Here is a 22,223-nt window from a genome sequence, read left to right on the forward strand (position 1 = left end):
GTGCTGCACACCCCGGGCTTGGGGCCAGAGGCCTCCTCACCCTCAAAGCCCTAAAGATTCCCAGCGGGGACTCCATCTGGTGTGCCCCCCAGTTCCCGGGACCAGGGCTGCCCATCCTGCTAGTGCGTCTAGACCTTCCCTGGCCAGCTGTGGCCCCCGAGGAAGGCAGGGGAGGCCCTGGGCAGCCTGTCCCAGCCTCCGTGCAGCTCAGCACCTCGGCCTGCGGGTGCAGAGGACAGCGGAGAGCAGGTGCCCCTGTGCTGCCCCCAGCAGTGGGGTGGCCACAGTCTCGGCAGCCTGAGGGCATGGCCGTGGTGGTCTCTGGTCACCATAAACCACGAATTCGCCTCCAGGGGACCCAGGGTCAAGGTCGGCCTGCATCTGGCCCGCATGTCACCGGCTCGTCAACACACGACATGGTGCCATGTGTGTTTCTGGTTAGAGACGCCGTATTCTGCGTAGAGCTGACTCTGACACCAATGCTGACCTGCCCCCCGCACAGTCGAAAAACACGTCACTTTTAACTCCCCCAGAACTTGACCCCCCAAAACACAAGCCATCAGTTAACACACATTGTGCGCGCTGTGTTACACGCTGTATTTTCGCCATAGAAAAAGTCAGAGAAAAGAAGGTGTAACCAAGAAAATCTTAGGGAGAATGCGTTTACATCGCCGGACCACATTCACTGGGAGACACCGGCGTCTACGCGGACCCGCCAGTTCAAGCCCGTGTTGTTCAAGGATCCGGCCGCACCGACTCGCTCGCGCCGAGCCCCGGCCAGCCGCTCTGCAACCGGGCCCGGGAGGCAGTCTCCTGACACAGGTGTGTTCCCGGGAGGCATGTCCCAGCCACTCCCACAGCAAATCTCCAAAGGAAGGACAAAAATGCGGAAAACACGTCACTGGACAGGCCGAGACGGACCCTTGCTCACGGTGTGGAATGAAACCAGGGGGCAGGCCGTCACTTCCCTCGACGTCAGCTGGGGACCTGCTAGTCGGGGACTCAAAGTGTTTGCGGCCAGGCACATGCTCCCCGGCGGCCGTGGCCTTAGGGTCATAAACGTGTGTTAACCAGCAGGCACGTTCGCCAGCCATGAGACTGTCCTGTGCATGCGTGTGGGTGTTCACGTGAAGAGCGGAGAGGCCACTCCTGGCCACTGCCCCCCCCCCCACGAGGACCGTCTGATCCCACTTCCTGGACCACAATTCCCGAGCGGGCGGCCCCAACGGACCTCCGCCTCCCGGAAGCCAGCACCAGCAGCCAGCCCTCGGGGGCTCCCTGCAGTTTGAGCTGGGGACACAGAGGACCGTCAGGGAACCCTGAGAGGCCACCGTGAGCAGGTACTGAGGCCACGGGGTCACGGCACTGAGGGAGAGATAGGGACACGGGGAGGAGCCGCCTCGGAAGGGACCGGAGGTATGGCGTCCTTATGGACAAGGACAGAGCAGGAGTGGCTGTCCGGGGTGCCGTGGCTGCTCTGGGCAAAGGCTGGGTACCCTGGCTCTTACTCACCAGGTAGAACTAGCTGAAGCAGGTGTCTGGACAGACGGCTGGGTGTGTGAGTGGGGGCACCGGCGGGCGTGCCGGTGCGTAGGGAGGCGGTTGGACCGACGACAGACCGACAGGTGTGTGGCTGGAGGGCTGGGGGCGTGGGTGGACCGTGGCTGAGTGGGTCGGTGGCCGGGCATGCTTTTGCTAACTCCACTCTGTAGCAGTGTCCGAGGTCATCTCAGGCCATCCCAGAAAGGAAACAGAAGGAAAAAGGTTTCAAAATGAAAGCAATAAAGATCACTCTGGGTGCCTGTCCGGGGAAGTGAAACTGCAGTCCCCGCTGCTGCCCAGGGTCTCTGGGGGCCCCAGAGGGCCCCCCTGGGCTCACAGGGGCCCACCCACCGCTCTCGGGGCTGTCCTGGTTTTCACCTCCGCATCACGCGTCAGGCAGGGAGACTGCTCTCTGAGAGACGCCCACGCCTGCCTTCCTGCTCCCAGCAGAGCTCACTCAAGGTCTGCCCATCCAGTCTCTGAGCTCTGCTTCCTGACAAGAGGCGGGGGCTTGCTCTGTGCCAGCCCGGGCGGGGAGCAGGGCACCCTTGCTCTGCCAGAGCATGAGGGGGCGCATGCTCCCCCAGAGTCAGGTGCCGGTGACACAGGGACTCTGGCCAATGGGTCAGAGGCGGCTGGCCACAGGTGGAAGCTCCAGCATGTTCCGTGTCCTCGGGCATCAGGTTACCCAGAGCTGGGGGTAGGCACAGATGCACCTGCAGCTCCAAAAAGAGACCCAGGTCCCAGGAAGGGACCTGACAGGTGGACGTAGCTTCCAGAAATAATGTCCGTCATCAGATGGGCCGAGTGTGCTATCCTGGCTACAGGAAGTCTCTGGGGTGGGACAGGAAATCAGGTCAGAACGAGATCTGGATGGGGGTGTGCCTGGGGTGCGGAGTCACTGGAAGAAATGGACCGGGGTTGGGAGCGTCTTTATATGTCTCTGTGGGTAAGGCAGGACGAGCCCTACCAAGCCGAGGCACGGTGGCTCAGAGCCCAGGGCTGAGGGAAAGCCACTCTCAGGCCAGCGTCTGTACCCCACAGCCTTCAAGGCCCCTGACCTCGGCCACCCACCCCATGGACACAGCCCCCCACACACACTCTCCCTCCCCACTGTCTTCAGCCGGCTCCGGCCAGTTACCTGTTGGCCTGCTGTGAACTGACTCAGCCCTTGGGGGCCAGGGCGCACCAGAGAGAAAGCCCTGGGCAGAAGGCCACACCAGTGGTGCCGGCTGGCCCCCAGCAGCCCCCTCCTCTCCATCGAGGCAGGGGGTCTCCCTGCTGAGCGGGCCGCAGGAGGACTGGCCAGCTGGCTGGGATGCAGACCCCAGCCATGCCAGGCGTCCACTCCAGTCTCTGGGTGAGGCTCTGGATTCTGCCCACTCTGCCGCCCGGGGGTGAGAGCAGGGGTGCGAGGCACAGAAACCCTGCTCAGCGCTGAGCTTCCGGCTCGGCCATCCTCCCCAGCCCAGGCCCAGGGCTAGAAGGTCACCCTTTCCTCCACTGCCTAGTTCGATCCATTAAGCCAACAAATATACCCACTGACCACAGCCGGAAGCAGCCAGGCGCCAGCTCGGGACGGCAGTGTCTCCTGCCCCACCTCCAGGTCATGCCGATGCTGGGCATCTAGGCTCTGGGATCCAGTGATCCAGGAGAGCGAGGAGAGGCCCGAAACCCAGCTCTGGGGAGGGCAGGAAGGCTTCCAGGAGGAGGCCCCAAAGCTCAGAGGGTCAAGCAGAGGGGCAGGGAGCAGGATAGGGGAGGCTGGCCAGCCTTCCAGGCAGAGGCACTCACGCTGAGCAAGGACTCGGCGCATTCCAAGAATCGCTGAGTCCCCATCCAGGAGTGGCTCTCATGTGCCTGCGTCTCCAGGTTGGAGAGTGCCCAAGAGTCAGCAAGTACCTTTCTTGGCTGGCTCTCCTGGGGACTCACGGCCCTCATCCGGCACTGGCCTGTGGCCAGAAGCCACTCCTGTGCTGGGGCTGGCCTGAGATTTCCTGGGGCTGGGCAGAGGCTAGCGACGCCCCTGGGAGTCTGCATCAACGGGCCCTCTCCCCACCGGACAGAGGCGCACCGTGGGTCCTGGGCAGAAGCTGGGGCAAGGCTGGGGAATGCCCTCTGCCCTCTGCCCTTCCGTGGCCAGTCCCACCCACCGGGCCCGCCTCCCCAGGCTCTGAATTCTGCAGGCCTCCAGAAAGGTCAGACGAGCCCAGGGACAGGGATGCTCTGTCCCATGATCTCATCTCGCCCTAATTACAGGCCTTGGAGGCTCCAGTCCTTCTCCTTTGCAGGTGGGGAAGCAGAGGCTTGACAGTTGAAGTCGTGTCCAGGCCTGACTCCCACCCTGAGCGCTGGAGTGGGGCCCTGGGGGCAGGGGCTGGACAGAGGACCGCCTGCCTCACCTGCCCCTCGCTCACCCAGGGTCCCCTGGGCCCTCAGGCCTGGGGCCTTCCGATCCCTGTGAGCTCCGCCTCAGGGTTACATACCCCAAGGGACTTCCAGAGCTGGGGGCCGCCTCTCCCAAGCCGGTCAGCCAGGATTTCTGAGCGTGCAAGGGGCAGGTGCCCCGCACTCCAGGGAATGTGGGGGTCATGGATCAGGCCCCCCAGTGCCGCAGGATTGATGAGGCAGGGCAACAAGGAGGGGGTGGCAGAGAACAGGGCCCCAGCACTCCCGCAGGCGGGGAGCATCCGTTGCCTGCAGGGCCCAGCTCCTCCAGCCTGCCCCAGAACCCCACCCCCAGCGGACTCTGACCGGGCTGCTGCGAGGCCCGCAGGGGCTGGCGCGGCTGGTGGGGGCTCTGTCCACCGCAGAACGCCCGCGCGAGGGACCCTCAGCCGGGGATCCAGGGGCCAGCACAGGGGTCCCAGGTAGGGGCGCGGCAGCCGAGCGACAGCCCGACTCGGACTCTGCCCCTGAGCCCCGCGGCTGAGCGGGTCCGACGGCTGCCCGCGGGGGCTGGACCGGAGGAGGGGTCGGGGGCGAGAAGGCCCTGCGCAGGCGACACCAGGGAGGCGGCCCACCGCGAGGTCCGAGGTGGGGGGACTTTCCCGGGCCCCGGATCCGCGTCTCCCGCCGCCGCCGCGCCAGGAGCGAGCCCGGCAGGTGCGGAAGGGGCGGCCTCCGGGCGGCGCGGGGGCACCGGCGGGCGCGGGGAGCCTCCCGCCGACCCCTCCCCGACTCCGCCCCGGGCGGGGCCCGCTCCCCACGTGGCCGCCGGGGGCGGGGCGGGGCGGCACCGCCTCTTCCGCGCGCCCCGCGCCAGGGGAGCCCAGCCCGCGCCCAGCCCGGCCCGAGCCCTGCGGAGCCCGCGGCCCTGCCCGACCCGAGCGAGCGCCCCCGCGCCCCCGCCCGGTAAGTCCACACCTCTGCCCCCGCCCCGGGAGCCGCAGGGGAAACTGAGTCCGAGCGCGGGGCTCCTGGGCCGGGGAGGGGGGTTGGGGCAGCGCGGCACGGGGCGGGCGGGCTCCCGGCTCCCGGCTCGCGGCTCCCGCGTGGCGCCCCCGAGGCCCCGGCCCCAGGGCGCAGCCCGTCCCGGACGGCCGACCCCCTCGCGGGGACGCCGCCCGCACGCCCCGGCCGCGGTGGTGGGCCCAGGGTCAGCCCGCCAACGCCCCGCCCGCTGCCGCCAGAATTTCCCGTCCCCGCGGCGGCCACGTCCTGACCATGAATCAGCCACAGTTGGGAAAAAAACTTCAACTTCGGGTCGGCAGCCGGGGGAGCCCGGCGAGCTGCGCGTGGGCCTCGGGTCCCGCCGGCGCTGCTGCCTGTAGCTGCCTGGGCGCAGGTGGGCGCACCCGGGGCCCTGGCACCGCCACAGGCAGCCTTGGGGCACGAGCCCCCGTCTGCTCCGGGTTCCTCCTGGCAAACCGGGACGTGGGAGGCTGGCTCTGTGCTCCTCCAACCCCACCCCTGAACCCCCTTCCCAAGGAGGGAAGTGAGGAATGAGCCCGGCCTCAGGAAGGAACTGGGGTTACCAGCCGTGCCCCCATCAGCCTCCAGCTGCTCCTGGGGCGGGGGCAGGTGGGTCTGAGTGCCTGGCCTCCTGAGTTTTGGTAACCTAGGGGCTGCCCCCACCCCCTCCACCCCCCTACCTCCTCCACCCCCCAAACCCCCCTGCAGGGTGGCCAGACTCCTGCTGTGACCACAGCAGCTCCTGCCCTGGCCTAGGCAGTCCTGTGGGCAGGCATGGCTGTGACCCTGCCTGAGTCATGCATAGCCTCAGGGGGAGCTGGGGTTGGGAACTCCCCTTCCCACCAGCCCCACCTCCTGCTCCCTCCGCAGTCGGAGCTGGGCAGGACACTCGCCTGCTCTAGGCCTCAGTGTCCCCATCCGCACCCTGAAGGGTGGGGACACTGGTTCAGGTGTGGACTTCCTCCCTGTCACTCTCGGTGGGGAGGAAGAGACCCCAGACCCCTTCACAGCGCCGTCCAGGACCGGGAGCCTTCGGGGAGGGGGTGTCAAGGATCTGGGGCCCGGGCCTTTCACTCCCCACCTCCACTCCCTCACCAGGGCAGCATCCACTCCTGACTTAAGAAGCCAAGTTGGGCAGTAGCCCCCAGCTGACCCCTGCCCGGGGCCCACCTTCTGTCTCCCCCGAGGAGGAGCTCAGGGCTGGTGGACACCTCGTCACAGGGAGGGGCCCTTCTGGGGAGAGGACCGCAGTGATCAGGTGGGGCTGCCCTCCTGGGACCCACCAGGCAGCCTGTCTGTCAGGGTTGCCCTGGTTTCCAGCAGAGTGTAGCTCTCAGGTGAGGCCCCCACTTCGTGGAGGAGCTGACGGCTGTCGGAGCTCCTCTCCACGCCTCACGTGCCGGGACCCGGGAGCTCCTGACCTCACAGACACTTTGTTCGCCTCATCAGAGTGCGGTGGCTTTCCAGGCTGGAGAAGGTAGCAGGTGCCCCAGGGCTGGGGAGGGACGGAAGGCAGCGGCTGGCCGGTGCAGGGCACGATGCCGTCGCCCTGGCTCCAGACCAGGGCAGGGGGTGATCTCCAGGGCACCCCGAGTAGGAACCAGAAGGCAGAGTCCCCCCATAGTCTGAGGACTGTGGACTGAATCAGCTGCCCGGCTCCTTCCCACACTGGTCTTGTACACAGTTGGTGTCTCATAGTTGCATGGTTCGAGGCCCAGTGGACACAGTGGATTGGGAAAGGCATGTGCACCTCCATTTCAAGACAGCGGACAGGAGCGGGTCTATGGGAGGTTGAAGCTGAGCCCAGGCAGGAGCCAGTCTCTTCAGGGCTGTTCCCAGACAGTGCCATGCCTGGGAGACCCTGGACGTCCAAGACAAGGAGGCTGGTTTCAATCCATTAGGAAGGAGTGCGTGTGAGGGGGTGAGCTCCCCATCACTCGGGGTGACAGCAGGATCTGACCCTGTGGCGCCTGCCAGCCAGCCCCTGGTGAGGAGGGTCTTTCGCGCTCCAGCTGGTCCTGAGCAGGAGTGGGGACTGGTTGCACGGCTGCCCCATCTGCTGGGTGGAGAGAGCACTCTGAGATAAAGGGAAGCTCTTACTCGGTGACCGCCAGCCTCCTCCCCTGCCAGGCAGGGAGAGAGGGGCAAGGGTGGGCCTGCACCTTCCCAAGGTGTGATTAAGGAAGGGACTGACTGGGTGGGGGTCTTCCGGGGGCCCCCTCTGCCGGGTGCACTGCAGCAGGGGCCAGCCTGCGCACGGCCGCATGCCCTCGGGTCCTGAGCAGGGTCTGGGCGGAAAACGAGCGAATGACAGAAGGAAGGAGTGAGCCAGCCAGCCACGTTCCCACCCCACGGCCTCCGACCCTCGCATCTACCCAGTGAGGCACGGGTCCTGGGATGATCGTCCGTTTCACAGGACAGGAAACCGAGGCCTGAGGCTGCTGGGTTGTAGAGTCCTGCCATTGCGGCGGGACACATTTATAAAGCCCCTACTGTGTGCATCAGCATCTATGCTCGCCTCACTGCTCCAGTGGACCAGAGTGCAGCATAGAGGGCGTGCTGCCCCGGGGTCAAGATGAGAACGGGCTGGGCCATGGGGGCACATGGAGGCCAAGGCTGGACCCTCGGGTCCCCGCACCACCACTCTGGGACTAGGAGAGCTTTGTCCCGGCCAAGCAGCAGCCCTGTGGCTCCCTACAGGGGAGGGGCAGGCTCTGGGGCGCCCCCCTGTAGGGCTCCAGAGCAGCTCAGAGGGATGGGCAGCAGCCGCAGGCCTGCGGAGCCGGACCCCGGGAGCCAGTGGGCCCTTCCGGCCATGGGGGCTTGGTCACAGATGCCCGGATGGCTAGACCACACAGAGGCCCCTCCCCCGGGGCTCCCGAGGACAGAATGCTGTCTTCCGCCTGCCCCCCGCCCCCCAGGGCTACCTTCCCACCCAGCCCCACCTCATCCCTGCGGTTTTCCCCAGTCAGTGCCCCCTCCGACCCGGGGGCCGCAGCTCCCTCACGAGAACCCCTCCCTGCAAGCTGGGCCCAGGCGGGGGAGAAGGAGCTGGAAGTTGGATGGTGTAGGCCAATCCCCGCCCCCCCGGAAGGCCGAGGCCCACCGAGCAGCCGCGCATGGCCACGGCCACCGAGGGTCATCAGGTGCAGCCTTCCATGGCTGGGAGACCAGTCGGGAGACACACTTTGGGGGGTGGAGGCGGATGGTGCCTCCCATTTAGCAGATGGGGCCGCCGAGGCCTAACCTCCAAGCCTCGCCTCGAGGCTAACCCAGGGCGCAGTGGGTCAGGGAGCAGGCCAGCTCCAGAAACACACGCAGGGGCCTGGGTGACGGCTTCCCTGCCCCGCGCCCAGCGCCCGTGGTGCCCAGCCAGCGTGGGCCTACACGCACCGCACACTCTCTCTCACACACACAGCCCGTGGGGCGGGGGTTTCTCTGTTCCTGAGCTCAGTCTTGGCCTTGCTGAGTGCGTACGGACATGAGCGTGGGTGCCAGCGTGGGCCCTGGCCAGCTGTGTCAGAGGGCCTCAGTCTCCCCGTCTGTGCCTGCGCCCGGGCCCTCTCGGGCTCCGGATGTGGCCTCAGTGTGCAGCCTGCTTGCCCCGCCGTCCGTGTCCCCATGCACGGTCCCCATTTCTGCTCCCCAGCTAGGCATGCAAGGGCAGGAGGCCGACGTCTGCTCTTTGGCCGCCCAGAGATGGGACTGGGCACTCCCTGTCCCCCTCCCCTGTCCCCACCTCCCCACATACGGAGACATGAGAGTCGGAGAATAGGAGCACCACAGGCCCAGAGGGGAGCCTGCTCTTCTGGAGGCACACACGGCCCTGCTTGGGGCTTCAGGGCTGCTGTGGAGGTAGGGCACAGCCCAGGAGGGACCGTGCAGGCCAGGCAGGCCCAGTGGCCGGCAGGGGGGCCAGGCTCTGCCAACCCAGCATCCCTGGAGAACATCCTGGCCACCTGATGATGGGAAAACCGAGTCCTCCACGGGCCGGGCCCTCGGCAGCTGGCAAGGAATGCCTCGCGGCATCTGGTGCTGGCCGCCCAGCGTCTTGCTCACCTGCCGAGCCGGGGCGACCCAGGGACCGAGTGGGGCTGCATCCCAGCTCCATGTTGGCCCCTGGCAGCCTGGCTGAGGAGGAGGCGGTGGCGGTGGGTGCCGTGGAAGGGTGGGCACTTGGGCACTTCCAGAGCCTGGTTTAGAGAGGGCGTCCCGTGGGTCTACCGGCAGGCTCCAGGGCTGGCACTGATGTGCTCGGCCCCGTTTGAGGACTGGACCCAGGGCCATGGCAAATCCTGTGGTTGTTCCAGAACACAGCCAGGCCGCAGCAGAGCCTGATTTCACCCAGAAGCTGAGCCATCCTCTGCCCCCGGGGCCCTAGCCAGGGCCCTGGCAGTGCCAGCGGCCCCTCCCCCACCCTCAATCCGGGGCTTTGTTTTCCCTGCTCCTGGGCGGCCCGGGCGGCCTGGGCTGGGACTGCCAGTCTTCAGCCCCTCCTCTACAGCCTGAGGCCTGCGAGCACACACGTCAGGGCCCAAAGCCTGAGGCACCGAGGGTCCTCCCAGACTGGGTGAGGCCTTTCCTGAGGGCAGCAGGGACACAGGGAGGGACGGGGACCGCCTGGAGGAGGCGTCTCTGAGCTGCCTCTGAACTTGGGGGCAGAAGCCAGAAAGGAGGGATCCTGGTGGCCAGCCTGAGGTCCTCGTGGGGCCCCAGGAGGCCCTGCAGGTGGAAGGTGTGGTCGGGGGCTGGGCCTGCCATAGAGAGGCCCCAGATTCAAGTGCCGCCCTGCCACCTGAGGCCAGCCAGCTCCTTGCGCTCCCTCACACCCAGCCACAAGTCTGTACCCATCACTGCCCTCAAGGAGTCACTGACAGAACTGGCTCAGCCACAGAAGGTGGCAACAGTGGCCTCTGTGGTCCTTGGCCACACCGTGCCGCTCTCCAGTGGCCGCCTTGGGGCGCCAGACTCTAGACCCGAGCCCTGAGCATGTCAGAGGTGGGCAGGCCCTCCAGGGAGCCCCCTGGCCCTGCTCTTTGTGCAGCCAGGGAGATGGAGGCTCGGGGACAGCAGAAGGCCGGGGCCCACCCTGTCCCCGCGAGCCCTCAGCACAGGTGGAAGCGAAAGCTGGGCTTCCTAGCACGGGTGCCTCCGCCCTTCCTGTCCTCCCCTGCACCGGAGCCATCCCTGGGGGAGGCGGGACTCCCAGACCACCCCCAGCCCTTTCTCAGAAATGCAGATGCACAGCGCCCGGCCCAGGGCTGCGCCCAGGGCTGCGCCGCCAGCACCCTCCTCCCAGGGGCCGGGCAACGGCAGGCCCAGGGCCCCCCGCTACTTTCTAGCAGGCGTTTCCTGTTTGCCCAAATCCATCCTCAACCCCAGGGCAGCCCTCTCTGCAGCGTTCTGTGCTTCCAGCCACTTCCAGTCCTAGCCCCGGAGGCCAGGACCCAGGGAGGACGCAAACAGGCCCGCCCTGGGCACCGCGTGTCCGCTGGCCGTCCCGCCCGCCCCCAGCGGCCCACGTCCAGGCCTGGCCTCCCTGACCAGCAGGGTCGCCGGGCTCTCCGCGCCAGCCCGCCCAGCCCTGCACCCTCGGTCCCCCTCCACCCTGCGTAGCTGTAGCCTCGCAGAGGAGACCAGCAGAGTTCCGCCCTGCCTCCCTGGTGACCTGCGCTGAGCCCACTGCCCTTCAGAGACTGTAGGTCTTTTCTCTCTCTGGGCTCTTCCTCTTTCTAATTATGAAAATGACCACAGTCATCCCAGATGCAACTTGTGTTAGCTTTCAGGCGTGTGTCTGGTGGGGCATGCTGGACGGCAGAAATCCTGCACAGCACGACTTGATGTTCTACTTCCCGTCTCCGTTTTTAATTCAGCAGCGCCGTGAAGGTCTTGGTGCCCATCCGCCCCCCCCAGCAGCCCCTCTTGTCTTGTTGCTGGGTGGACAGTGGCCCGACAGGCCTCCTCACACACGGGGGCGAGGCGGTCAGGTGAGGGCTTGGGAGCCACAGGCCCCATGCTCCGTCCTAGGACTGCTGGCTGCCGGTCCCGGCCCGTGAGGCGGGCCAGGGGCTGGTGAGGACACCAACACGTGGCCAGGGCCCTCTGCACTCTGCACCTGTGGATGGGTGGGCGGCGGGTTGGCGCTCAGCTGCTCCTCCTTCCCCAAGGCCCGCTGTGCCCGGGCCCCCGGCCTGGGGTGACCCCGTGGTGGGTGACCCACGCAAGTCCTCTGAGGGCTCACATCCTGGTGGGGAAGGGGCTGCGTGCCCTAGAGGCTCAAAGGGAACCAAGGTGATGGGGGGGAATCCGGGGAGGAACCCGCTCCAGGGGCTTCCCCCAAGCCCGCCGCCGGCCCCAGCTGCCCCCGAGCTCTAGGGAATTTGCTGCAGGAAACGCAATATAAGAGTTGCCAGGCAGTGGAAAAATTTGGAGCTAAAAATACAGCATGGCAGCCCCTGCCTCCCAGTTCCGGAGCCCCGCTCCTGCCGTTGTGCTCGCCTTCCCCAAGGAAGACAAGCTCCCTCTCTGCACCCCGCCCCCGCGCCCTCACTGGCTCTGGGCCCAGAAGCACCCCAGCCCCTGTGCTGATGCTGGCAGGGCTGTCCTGAAGCTGCCTCCCCACAGCAGCCAGCCCTCTCCCGGGTGCCCGGTCCCTAGCTGCTGCCCCCCTCACCCTCACTGCCCACCCTGGGTCCCCCAGCCCTCACAGCGATCTAGGAACAGAAGGCCAAACCCGCTCCTCCAAGGTGCCGAGCTCTGGCACTTAGTCTGGGCTCCCTACCCCGCCACGCTGTCCAAACCTGTGGGGGTCCATGCGGTGGCCCCCCAGCAGCCATGCCCAGGACCTAGCCTCGTGCTCGGTGCCCACCTCAGGAGGCCCTCTCTCTCTGGCTAAGTTTCTCCATCTGCATGGCAGCCACTGGACTCTGAGGGTGAGGGGGGGCAGCTTTGACCCTGTCCCCTGTCCCCTCCCCAGGAACACACTGCTTGACAGACGCCTGCCAGGGGCGGTGGCTTCTTGTGAGTCAGCACCGCTGCCCGGGCATGTGGGTGCCCGGTTGGAGGAGCTGGTACTGCTGTTCGGGGCTGGCTGGGCATGGGCAGAAAGGCAGGTGGGTGTCTGTACCCCCTCCAGGTCCTGCGTGGGCTGGGTGAGCTCGGGTGAGCAGCCCACCCGGCTCAGCTGACCCAGGAGAACACTGAGGGGGAAGGCGTGATCCTGCCCCAGCGGGAACCCCACTTTATTGGTTGAAAAAGCTGAGCGCTGAAGAAGATTGGGGAACATGCCACTCATGTCAGAGCCCCAGTATCTTCCTCTACAAAGACCCCTGCCCACCGGGTGCAGGGGATGGACGGACCTCTGGCAGGACACTTGGGGGGTGCTGGAGCGCCCCTCATTTTGCAGCCACCCAACCGACTGGGTGCAGCCTGGACCCCGGAGACCGTCATGCTCTTCAGCCAGTGGTGCAGGTGGCAGAAAAGGCTCCGTAAAAGCGAATTCCTGCTCCGTCTGAGACCCTCTGTGGGGTGGGAGGGGCCGAGACCACATTCCTGAGCCTATGGTTCCGCCCCCGGCAGGCCAGCCCCGCCCCCACATGGGGTGGGGAGCCCCGATCACATTCCTGAGCATCTGACCCCGCCCTGTCTGGGCGCAGGACCTGGCTGGTGGCCGAGGACTGGGCAGGACGGCAGGCGGGGCCAGGCTGCCCGTGGGCGGTGTCGGAGGGCTCCCGAGTGCTCCCACGGTGCCCACTGGGTCCCGTTTGCCCACTGGGAGCCCTGCCGCACCTGGCCCCGTGCAGACCCGCAGCAGAGGGGCAGGGGCCCGTCCCCCGGCGCACAGCCAGCAAGCCCAGCGGCCTGGCCTCTGCCTCCCACGCAGGTCCGGGGCCTGCCAGGAAGGGTGGTTCCCCGCGCTGTTCTCCTGACAGTGGGAAGTGCCCGCTTCCACTGGGGCTCCGGGCAGCAACGTTCACCAGCCCCGGACGGGGCCAGGCGGAGGCCGTCCCTCCTGAACGGCTCCTGGCGGGGACCGGGTCTCCGCGGCTTGCATCCGGAGGGTGGGATCGGTTTCCAGTTGGATCACGCGTCTGCGCGGTCACTTACTGTGGGCATCCGGTGTTCTCTCCGTGTGGACGCTGCGTGCGCGTCTGTCCGTCCTCTGCTGCCGTGTGAGATCACGTGCCTGCATGCGAGGCCCTCGTGTGTGCCGCGCACGCACTGGTCTAGGCACGTGTAGGACGCACGCATGGAGGGGCTGGACCAGCTTGTGAAACTCAGCCCCAGGCCACACAACTAGCATCCTCCGTGGGCAGGCCGGTAGTCGAGGCTGATCATCCCCTGCAAGGGGCCGCTGGTCGGTCTCCTGGGGCAGTGAGCGGGTGCACAGGGAGGCCTAGCAGCGTCAGGTGGGGCTGTCTCTGAGAGATTGTCTCCTGCATCTAGGGACCCCTGGGGCTCTTGGCTGGAGAAGACACTCAGGAGGCTGGAGTCCTGGCCTGGGAGGGTTCGTGCTCTAGCCTCTCCACTGTGCCAAGGAAACAGGGACTGGGGCCAGGGGGGCGGGTGTGGGGGCGGGGAAGGGAGGGTCATTCCTGGCTGCCCCTTTTAAGCTGCAGCACCCACGGTGGGCGGCAGTGTGTGCCAAGGCCGCTCTGCTGTGCTCTTCATGGTGCCGGGAGCGGCCCGGGAGGGACCAGAGCCGCAGCCGGCAGCAGGGCTGCTCAGCGGTTCACAGGGATGAGAAGCCAGCAGAGCGAGAGGGGCAGCCCAAAGCAGGGCTTGGAGTGGGTGGGCGGAGGCAGCCGGAAGGTCCTGCGCATCTGGGTGAGTGGACCGTGGGATACGGGGCAGTCCCAAGGGCTAACCACACGCCACGCCACACCCTCCCCACAGGGTCGCCCACACCCGCGGCCTCCCAGGATGCTCCCAGTGGGCTGCTTCCGGAGGTTTGGGTGAGGACAGTGCGTCTCATGCAGGGTGAGTGGCCCGGTGGGCCCAGAGCCCATGCCCCAGCAGGCCGGAGCCTCTCTTCCCCTCAGCCAGGCCGCCTCCCTGGGGCACCCCACGGGCCTGCGCGGCAGCCAGCCAGGGCCTGGGTGAGGGGCTGCAAGTGGAGGAGAGGCTGCAGGAAGGCCAGGCCATCCCTTGCGGGACAGGGGCTCGGGGAGCACAGAGGACGCGCAAGGTGCTCACTGAGGCAGAGGGGGCGGGGCCTCGGGAATGCTCGCCGGGAGCCAGGCCAGGGGCAGACTTCTGGGCTCCTGTCCCCTCTCAGCCTCCAGCTCCTGTAGGGCCTCCGATGGCCCCTGGAGTCCCCCCACTAAGGTTCTAGGCCCGGCAGCCCTGAGAGGGAGGCCGGGCTGGACGGCCAGCCTCTCTCCACCCTCGGCCTGGGCTCCAGGCTCACTCGGTTCTGCCTTTTCCAGCTCTGGGGTATGGGCACGTGACCTGGCTTCTCCAGTGCCACCCTTGCTTCTCCTGTAACTTCGGGGGCTGGGGTGGGCAGTGGCGAGCGCAGGCCCTGGGCCTGAGGCACGGCGGTCCTCCCATGCTCTGCTTCTCGGGCCCCCTCTCAGCAGCTCCGTGCCGTCCTTCTCACGCACTAAATGCAAGACCCAAGCCATACATGGTTGCAGGAGAGCCTGGCCTGCCACTGACCTTTGAGGCCAGTCCCCAGGGGCCCTGGCCAAGGACAGAGTCACCGCCAAGGGCCCCCAGGAGCGTGGCTTGGTGGATGTGGTAAAGGCACAGAGGCACAGCGGGTATGGCCTCCTTTGGGGAAAGGCTGGTGTTGGGGGCATTCTTGGAGGGGGTGTCGCCCTTGTTGAGACTGCATTCAGTAAAGTCCACATGCCAAGGGTTTAGGGGGACATCCGGTCCTCTGCCCATACAGCCTGACCACCTGAGGGCCTCGGAGGCCAGGGCCTTGCAGGGCCCCATGGGGCCCTGGCCATGCTTGTGATGGGGGGTGGGCTCCAGACATGACCCTCGAGGCAGCCCCTTCCCCAGCCACACGCCTGAGGCTGTGGGCAGCCCCCAAGTGCCCAGGGTCTGGAACAGCCCCTCCCAGTTCTCCCTATCTGAGTCTGTCCCCGGGGCAGGGGAAGTGCTCTGGGACAAGATAAGGGAGCCCCAGAGACGCCACTTCTGGTGCATCGTCACCACTGAGTCAGTGGTGTTCCTACCGGTGTGGCCACCTCGAGGTCCTCGGGCGGACGGGGAGGCGTCCGTCGGGGGCGCGTGAGAAGCCCGTGGACGGTGGCGGCCCTGACGGGGCAAGGGCACAGCTTCCCCCCTCCCAGGCCTGTTTGGCAGGTGGAGGGAGACACCACAGGGGGAGACCCCGCCTCCCGTCGTGGGCTGGGAGCTCACGGCAATTCTCCCTCTGGCCCCACAGTTCGGCAAGATGTCGGTGAAGGAGGGTGCGCAGCGCAAGTGGGCGGCGCTCAAAGAGAAGCTGGGGCCCCAGGACTCGGACCCCACGGAGGCCAACCTGGAGAGCGCGGACCCCGAGCTGTGCACCCGGCTGCTGCAGATGCCGTCCGTGGTCAACTACTCAGGCCTGCGCAAGCGCCTGGAGAGCAGCGACGGCGGCTGGATGGTGCAGTTCCTGGAGCAGAGCGGCCTGGACCTGCTGCTCGAGGCCCTGGCGCGCCTGTCCGGCCGCGGGGTGGCCCGCATCTCGGACGCCCTGCTGCAGCTCACGTGCGTCAGCTGTGTGCGAGCCGTCATGAACTCGCAGCAGGGCATCGAGTACATCCTCAGCAACCAGGCCTACGTGCGCCAGCTGTCCCTGGGTGAGCCGCGGCCGCGGCCGGGGGCCCAGACGGCCTCCCGAGCTCAGGCTGGGGCCCTGCGCCACGGAGGGCAGCGGGAGGGATTCCTGAGGAGGAACCAGGTGCCCGTTCGCCCCAGGTCTGAGACGTCCAGGTCAGCTTGGAGCCGCGGTCCGCCAGCAGCACCTAGTTGCCCCCTCTGTTCCGTGGCTTTGCCTGGTCTTCCCGCCCAGCCCTCTGCCTGTTCGCGCCCTGCCCCCTTCCCCGCCTCCGGCCTACAGAACCCCCCACCCCCACACCTGCCACCCTGGTCCGTGCCCTGGCAGCCGGACTCATCTGGGCCAAAAACACACGTCCAGCGGCGCGCCCCCGCTTACACTGTACCTGGCCGCAAGCCCCTCGGAGCCTCACAGGTCACCGCCACTCAGTTCTGGCCAGCACTTGCAGCTGGAGGCATCCTCCACGGCCCCACACACCCCGCCCCTGCCCACTCTGCCCCGCTCCCACCTCCTGCTCAGGCTGCTCTGTGCCTTGTGCACCTGCTGACTCCTTAAGTTCTCACTCTCCATCGCCTCCTCCAGGAAGGCTCCCCAGGCTGCACCTAGTGTTAGTCTCCAACCTTTGGGAATGACCTCAGGTGGTCCTTAGTGAGCAGGGGTCCCACTGTGTTCCTGGCCTGCCGGGCTGTCCTGCTCTGTGGCAGCAACCCTGTCCCCCGATGCTTGGGGCTCTAGGGAGGGGTGGGGGAGTGCTGGTGGGTCGGCCCCTGGGAGTGGGCGCATGCCTGTGTGGAGTCCTTTGTGGTCTCTCGGCAGGCCAGCTGAGGGACACCCCCAGAGCTTTCCCAGCCCAGGGGATGAGGTGGGAGGCAGGGGCTCATGAAGACAAGGAGGTACCCTAAGCTGCTGGGCAAAGTCATGGGCTTGGCCCGGGAAGCTGTGCCAGTGTGAGCCTTGGGCCCAGAGCCAGCAGGGACCACTTTCAGAGCTAAGGCCCAGCTCAAGCAGACTGACCCTGCATGGTCTGCCTCTCCTTTCCTGGAGAGATCAGCGCCCGGGGAGGGGGAGGCCAGCCCCTGATGTGGCCCGTGGGCTGGTGCAGAGTGCCCCCTGGTGTCCACCTGCGGGCTCTGTCTGTCCAGCTGGAGTGTGGGTTCAGGACAGCGGGGAGCAGGAGGAGCCCAGGCCTGGTATTGATGGGGGGGCCCCGCTGAGACTCCCTGACCCTCCGCAGCTCTGGATACATCCAACGTGATGGTCAAGAAGCAGGTATTTGAGCTGCTGGCTGCCCTGTGCATCTACTCCCCTGAGGGCCACGGGCTGACCCTGGACGCCCTGGACCACTACAAGGTGAGCCCTGGGGCGCCTGGGTGCGGGCCAGGCGTGTGCTGACCCCGCCCGGGGCACGTGCTGACCCCACCCGCCCTGCAGACGGTGCGAAGCCAACAGTACCGCTTCAGCGTCATCATGAACGAGCTCTCCGACACTGACAATGTGCCCTACGTCGTCACCCTGCTCAGCGTGGTCAACGCCATCATCCTGGGCCCCGAGGACCTCCGCACCCGCACCCAGCTGCGCGGGGAGTTCACGGGTAACCGCCCACAGCCCGCCCCAGTGCCCCCTGCGGGACCCCGGAGGAAGGCTCTGGGAAGCGGCCCCCAGCCGCTCCCTGTGGTGGACTCGGGGCCCTGGGGCCCCGGACATGAGTCCTGCATGGCTCTCAGTGTAAGGCTGACCCCCCAGCTCCGGTCCTGCCAGTGGTGGCCGTGCCATTTAGTGTGCCCTCCAGAGTGTTCCTGGCACTCACAGGAATGGCAGGTCCCCCTCCCACCCCATGGGCTGGACGTTCTGGGTGGTGGGAAGGAGCCCAGGGAGAGAGCAGAGGGGAAGGTATCAGAAGATGCAAGTGACCTCGGACGGGGCTGACCCGAGCAGCCTCCAAAGCCCGCTGACCCCAGTGTCCCTTCCCAGGGTTGCAGCTGCTGGACGTTCTGACGCGGCTACGGTGAGTCCCCATCACTGTTCTCCAAAACCCGGCTCACCCTCCCCTTGGGCCCGGAGCAGCACCTCCCGACGGGCAGAGGGAACTTCGGGAGTAGCCCCCGCGGGCCCGCCCCGCTAAACCCAGGTCCCGGAGACCTCGCCGTTGTCATCCGTCACGCTGCCTGACGGGCCGCCCAGCAGGGCCACCCAGCAGCTTGGCGGGTGCCAGATACAACAGCGACCGTCCCGTTGGTGTGAGCACGTCCCCGGTAGCGCGTACGGCATACTTAGGCTAAACAGCACTTGCCGTTTTCCTGAAACTCAAACTTACTTGAGTTCTGGGAACCCATGCAGCTGAGAACACCCCTCCCGGGCCCCTGTCAGGACCACTGCCCCAGCTATGGGGCCCACGTGCCCAGCACACCCCGCTCAGGGCTGTCTGTGTGTCTGTCCCGGGTTGGGAGGGAGGCGGGTGGGGCAGCAGCCTCAGCCCATGCGGCCCCTCTCGCCTCAGAGACCTGGAGGACGCCGACCTGCTGATCCAGCTGGAGGCCTTCGAGGAGGCCAAGGCTGAGGACGAGGAGGAGCTCCTGCGCATCTGCGGGGGCGTCAACATGACTAGCCATCAGGAGGTCTTCGAGTCTCTCTTCCACAAGGTGAGCCAGGGAGCAAGCTTGCGGGGAACTGGCTCCAGAGACGGGGGTCCAGGGCTGTGCTGTGGCTGCCTTCCCTGCCCCGGGAGACCCCACCCTGACCAGAGCCGTAGGGCCGGATCTGGTGCCCCAGCAGGGAGCAGCGAGGGGCTGGGGGCGCTGGAGACAGGAGGAGCCCAGAGCCAGCGCAGGCGGCCTGGGGCAAGTCTTCGCTGGCACAGGCCCAGAGCCAAGGCCACAGGACCCTCTAGGACATTGTCCCAAAGATCAGAGGTAGCTGAGCTGTCCAAACCTCCAGCCAGCGGATGCCCTCAAATGGCCCCAGGGTTGTCTAGACCAGCAGGAGGCCGGGAGGCTGGGTTCTGGTCCAGTTCAGGCCCTCCCCGGTGGGAGCGCCTGTCCTTCACTGAACTCAGGGCTCTCTGCCAGGGGACGAGTGTTGCCAGGAGACATCCAGGACATCTGGACGCATGTGGAGGGTCTCAGTGGGGCAACGGGTCCCACTGGCTTTGGGTGGATGGAGACTGGAGATGCCGGGCCACCTCCCACCACACGCAGGGCCGCCCCTAGCATGGAGCGGTGTCTAACCCCCAATGTCACCTGGGCACCGGTCTGGGAAGCCGGGCTCTGGCCCATCAGCAGGGCCCTTGCGAGGCACAGAGCAGCGATGGGGCGGACGTCCCCGGTGGTCTGACGCCGTTGTCGGCCCCGGGAAGGGCGCGGCTACCAACCTGTCCTTTTCCTCCCCGTCCAGGTGAGCTGCTCCCCTGCATCGGCCCGGCTGCTGTCCGTGCTGCAGGGTCTCCTGTACCTGGAGCCCACCCTGCCCTCCAGCCAGCTGCTCTGGGAGGCCCTGGAGAACCTGGTGAACCGGGCCGTGCTCCTGGCCAGTGACGGTGAGCAGGTGGGGCGGTGTGTCCCTGACCCCAGCGCAGCGGACAGTGGGGCGTTAGACCATGTGGGAGGGCGTCCCTCCTCGGCCCCTCGCCCCCCCACCTGCTCGGGCATTCTGCCCTGACCCTGGACACCCCCACACAGTCCAGGAGTGCACCCTGGAGGAGATGGTAGAGCGCCTCCTGTCCGTCAAGGGGCGGCCACGCCCGAGTTCCCTGAACAAGGCCCACAAGAGTGTCCAGGCCGACCTAGGCCAGAGCCGGAAGGACAGCGCGCCCCAAAACAGTGGCTCCCTGAAGGCGGATGTGGAGGAGCAGCAGCCCGAGGCCGGGCTCAGCGGTCTGCACCTCACCGTGCAGAGGGCGAATGGCTCGGTGGCCCCACAGCTGCAGAAACCCACCGCAGTCCCACCCGCTCCCCCGCTCCCCGGCTCCTCCTCAGCAGGGCCCCCTCCCCCGCCCCCACCACCCCCACCGCTCCCACCGACCCCACTGCCAGTCCTGGGGGCCCAGGCCTCCCCACCCCCTCCCCCACCCCCGCTGCCTGTCTCTGGCGGGGCCCCACCTCCCCCTCCTCCCCCACCTCCTCCACTCCCGGTCCCAGCGTGCCCCCCACCACCCCCACTACCTGGCCTGGACGGGGGCCTTCCTCCACCCCCTCCCCCGCCCGGTCCCTCCGGCGCCTCTCCGGTGGGTGGGGAGGAGACCATCGTGGCGCACACGATCTCGGCCCAGGGCTCTGCCCCCGTCCCCAGCCACCGGCGAGTCCTCGCTCCCTCTCTGCGCATGAAGAAGCTCAACTGGCAGAAGCTGCCGTCCAACGTGGCCCGAGGTGAGGACCCCCGTCTCCCTGGCCGCGGACCCCGCCCTCCTGCGCACGTCCCCCCGCCGCGTGTGGTGTATGTGCCTGGGTCTGGGCCAAGGGTCCCCCCGCCTGCGGGCCGGACTGGTCAATCTCCGCCCTGGGCTCGCTCCTCCCCGGTCGTCCGGGGCAGGGGGTTGGGGTGGGGACAGGGGCGGGGACCGGCCAGAAGACCCTTCCTCCCGCACTTGCCCTGGTAAGCCGAGATGTCCGTCTGCGGTCACAGCCCCTGCCCTGCCCGGGCCCCGGGGTGCTGATGCTCGGTCAGAGAAGGTCAAGGCCCAGGCTTATGAGACGGCCGGTTCCCCGCCAGCCGGGACACGGGCATGCGTGTGTCCGTCCATGTGCACGCGGCGTGATGGCGACCGGAGGGCATCCCTGGCCCCCAGGGCCGGCGTGAGCCTGACCGGGGACCCCGCCCCCCAGAGCAGAGCTCCATGTGGGCCTCGCTGAGCAGCCTAGGCGCCGAGGTCGTGGAGCCCGACTTCTCCAGCATCGAGCGGCTCTTCTGCTTCCCTGAGGCCAAGCCCAAGGAGCGCATGGCCGCCCCGGCCAGGAAGGAGCCCAAGGAGGTAGGGCTGGCCTGGCCCAGTTGTGGGGGTACACGGGTCTCTGTGCAGCCACAGGTACCAACACCAGGGCGGGGTGTTTTCCAGATCACCTTTCTGGACTCCAAGAAGAGCCTGAACCTCAACATCTTTCTGAAGCAGTTTAAATGGTGAGCAGCTCGTCCTGCCGAGACCCTGCCCTCTCGGGCTGCGCAGTGCCTTGGGTGGGGGGTCGCTCCGGGGAAGTGCGACTCTCCCTCCCTGGGGCCAGTCGGTGCCCCAGACGGCCCCAACTGGGGGCCCTGGAGAGCCCCAGCCTGCTCCTTGGGGAAGCGGAGGCCCAGACAGCAGCGGGCGGTGCCCCCGGCCCCCGGGTCCTTCCCTGCAGCTGCTGAGCGCCGGCTCCTGCCAGGGAGGTCCCTGGGCATGCGTGAGCCCCCTGCCTGGGTCCTGAGCAGCCCCCAGGAAGAAGGAGCAGGGGTGCCCTGACAGGCAGGGAGCACGGGAATCGGCCTCCAGCCACGTTACTGTGCGACCCCAGGCAGGTGGATTGCCTTCTCTGTGTCCCGGCAGCTCGGGCCTGAGCCGCAAAGAGGTCATGCGCTGAGGTCCCCCAGGAGCCCAGAGGAGGGGGCCGGCGCGCCCTCTGCTCCCACCGAGACCACGCCCTCTCTCCCGCAGCTCCAATGAGGACGTCACCGCCATGATCCGGGCTGGGGACACCACCAAATTCGACGTGGAGGTTCTTAAGCAGTTCCTCAAGCTCCTTCCCGAAAAGCACGAGGTGAGTGGGGCAGAGCCTAGCCGGCCCTGCCCAGGTGCTCCCCACAGGGAAAGAGGAGGGGACGCACGGACACACGGACACACGCAGCTGTGCTGGACATGAGTGGGCCCTGGCGGGCAGGCATGGGCAGGTGCCGGGCGGTGCGGGGGCTTCCTGGGAGGGGATGGGGGCCAGGGTCCCACGTGTGGGCTTCCTCCCTGCAGATGGAAAACCTGCACTCGTTCACGGAGGACCGCGCCAAGCTGGCCAACGCCGACCAATTCTACCTCCTCCTGCTGGGCATTCCCTGGTGAATGGGCTGCCCTCGGACCCCAGGGCCCACTGGCAGGGATGGGGCCAGGGGACCCGGGCCCAGACTTAGAGGAGGGAGTGCGGCTGTGCAGACCGTTCCCTTGGGGCTCCGTGGGGAGCCCGCGCGTATCCTTCACGCTCCCCCCTGCTCCGAGAAGGTGGGGAGCCCTGCAGGGAGACAGCTGTCTTCCGGGTCCCGTGTGGGTGTTTGTCTCAAGTGCCCCTTCCCAGGCCCTACTCTAGTCCTGCGGAGTCCCCGTCTGGAACCCGGCCCGGAAATGTGCACACTGACCAGGGCCAGGCTGTGGGCCCCCGTGCGACAGGCCCTGGGTGGCTGGGGGACCCAGGCCCTGATTCCCCTCTCTGTCCCCAGCTATCAGCTGCGGGTGGAGTGCATGCTGCTGTGTGAGGGCGCGGCCGTCGTGCTGGACATGGTGCAGCCCAAGGCCCAGCTGGTGCTCGCCGCCTGCTGCAGT

At 67.3% G+C, this 22,223-nt stretch overlaps 1 protein-coding gene and 2 long non-coding RNA genes across 10 annotated transcripts in view; 1 reads left to right on the forward strand and 2 right to left on the reverse strand.

Annotated features, from left to right (window-relative positions):
* Positions 1-627: 627 nt before the first annotated feature.
* On the reverse strand, positions 628-3,978 carry LOC132000309 (uncharacterized). Its single transcript, XR_009399245.1, has 3 exons — positions 3,445-3,978; positions 1,513-1,728; positions 628-865 (listed from the first exon to the last, which is right to left on the reverse strand). It is a non-coding gene; the product is annotated as an uncharacterized LOC132000309 (long non-coding RNA).
* The window catches only part of INF2 (inverted formin 2), a 29,807-nt gene continuing 8,476 nt past the window's right edge, over positions 893-22,223 (forward strand). For 4 of the 8 annotated variants that reach the window (XR_009399244.1, XM_059374128.1, XM_059374129.1 and 1 more), the window contains exons 1-12: positions 15,356-15,755; positions 16,968-17,083; positions 17,165-17,324; positions 17,705-17,738; positions 18,231-18,372; positions 19,124-19,265; positions 19,408-20,094; positions 20,551-20,696; positions 20,781-20,842; positions 21,354-21,456; positions 21,660-21,745; positions 22,121-22,221. Coding sequence is in view for 7 of the 8 variants with exons in the window: in XM_059374128.1 (XP_059230111.1) it covers positions 15,365-15,755; positions 16,968-17,083; positions 17,165-17,324; positions 17,705-17,738; positions 18,231-18,372; positions 19,124-19,265; positions 19,408-20,094; positions 20,551-20,696; positions 20,781-20,842; positions 21,354-21,456; positions 21,660-21,745; positions 22,121-22,221 (2,170 nt within the window). In the remaining variant the exon portion in view is untranslated. Of the gene's footprint in view, positions 1,341-4,815; positions 4,897-13,647; positions 13,783-15,355; positions 15,756-15,790; positions 15,889-16,967; positions 17,084-17,164; positions 17,325-17,704; positions 17,743-18,230; positions 18,373-19,123; positions 19,266-19,407; positions 20,095-20,550; positions 20,697-20,780; positions 20,843-21,353; positions 21,457-21,659; positions 21,746-22,120; positions 22,222-22,223 lie in introns of those variants that run through there. The other 4 variants (XM_059374132.1, XM_059374131.1, XM_059374133.1 and 1 more) reach the window with 4 other exon arrangements.
* On the reverse strand, positions 10,809-13,464 carry LOC131998938 (uncharacterized). The gene is made up of 3 exons (XR_009398949.1): positions 13,063-13,464; positions 12,315-12,476; positions 10,809-11,071 (listed from the first exon to the last, which is right to left on the reverse strand). It is a non-coding gene; the product is annotated as an uncharacterized LOC131998938 (long non-coding RNA).

The sequence above is a fragment of the Mustela nigripes genome, chromosome 13 (genome assembly GCF_022355385.1).
Source record: "Mustela nigripes isolate SB6536 chromosome 13, MUSNIG.SB6536, whole genome shotgun sequence".
NCBI lineage: Eukaryota > Metazoa > Chordata > Mammalia > Carnivora > Mustelidae > Mustela > Mustela nigripes.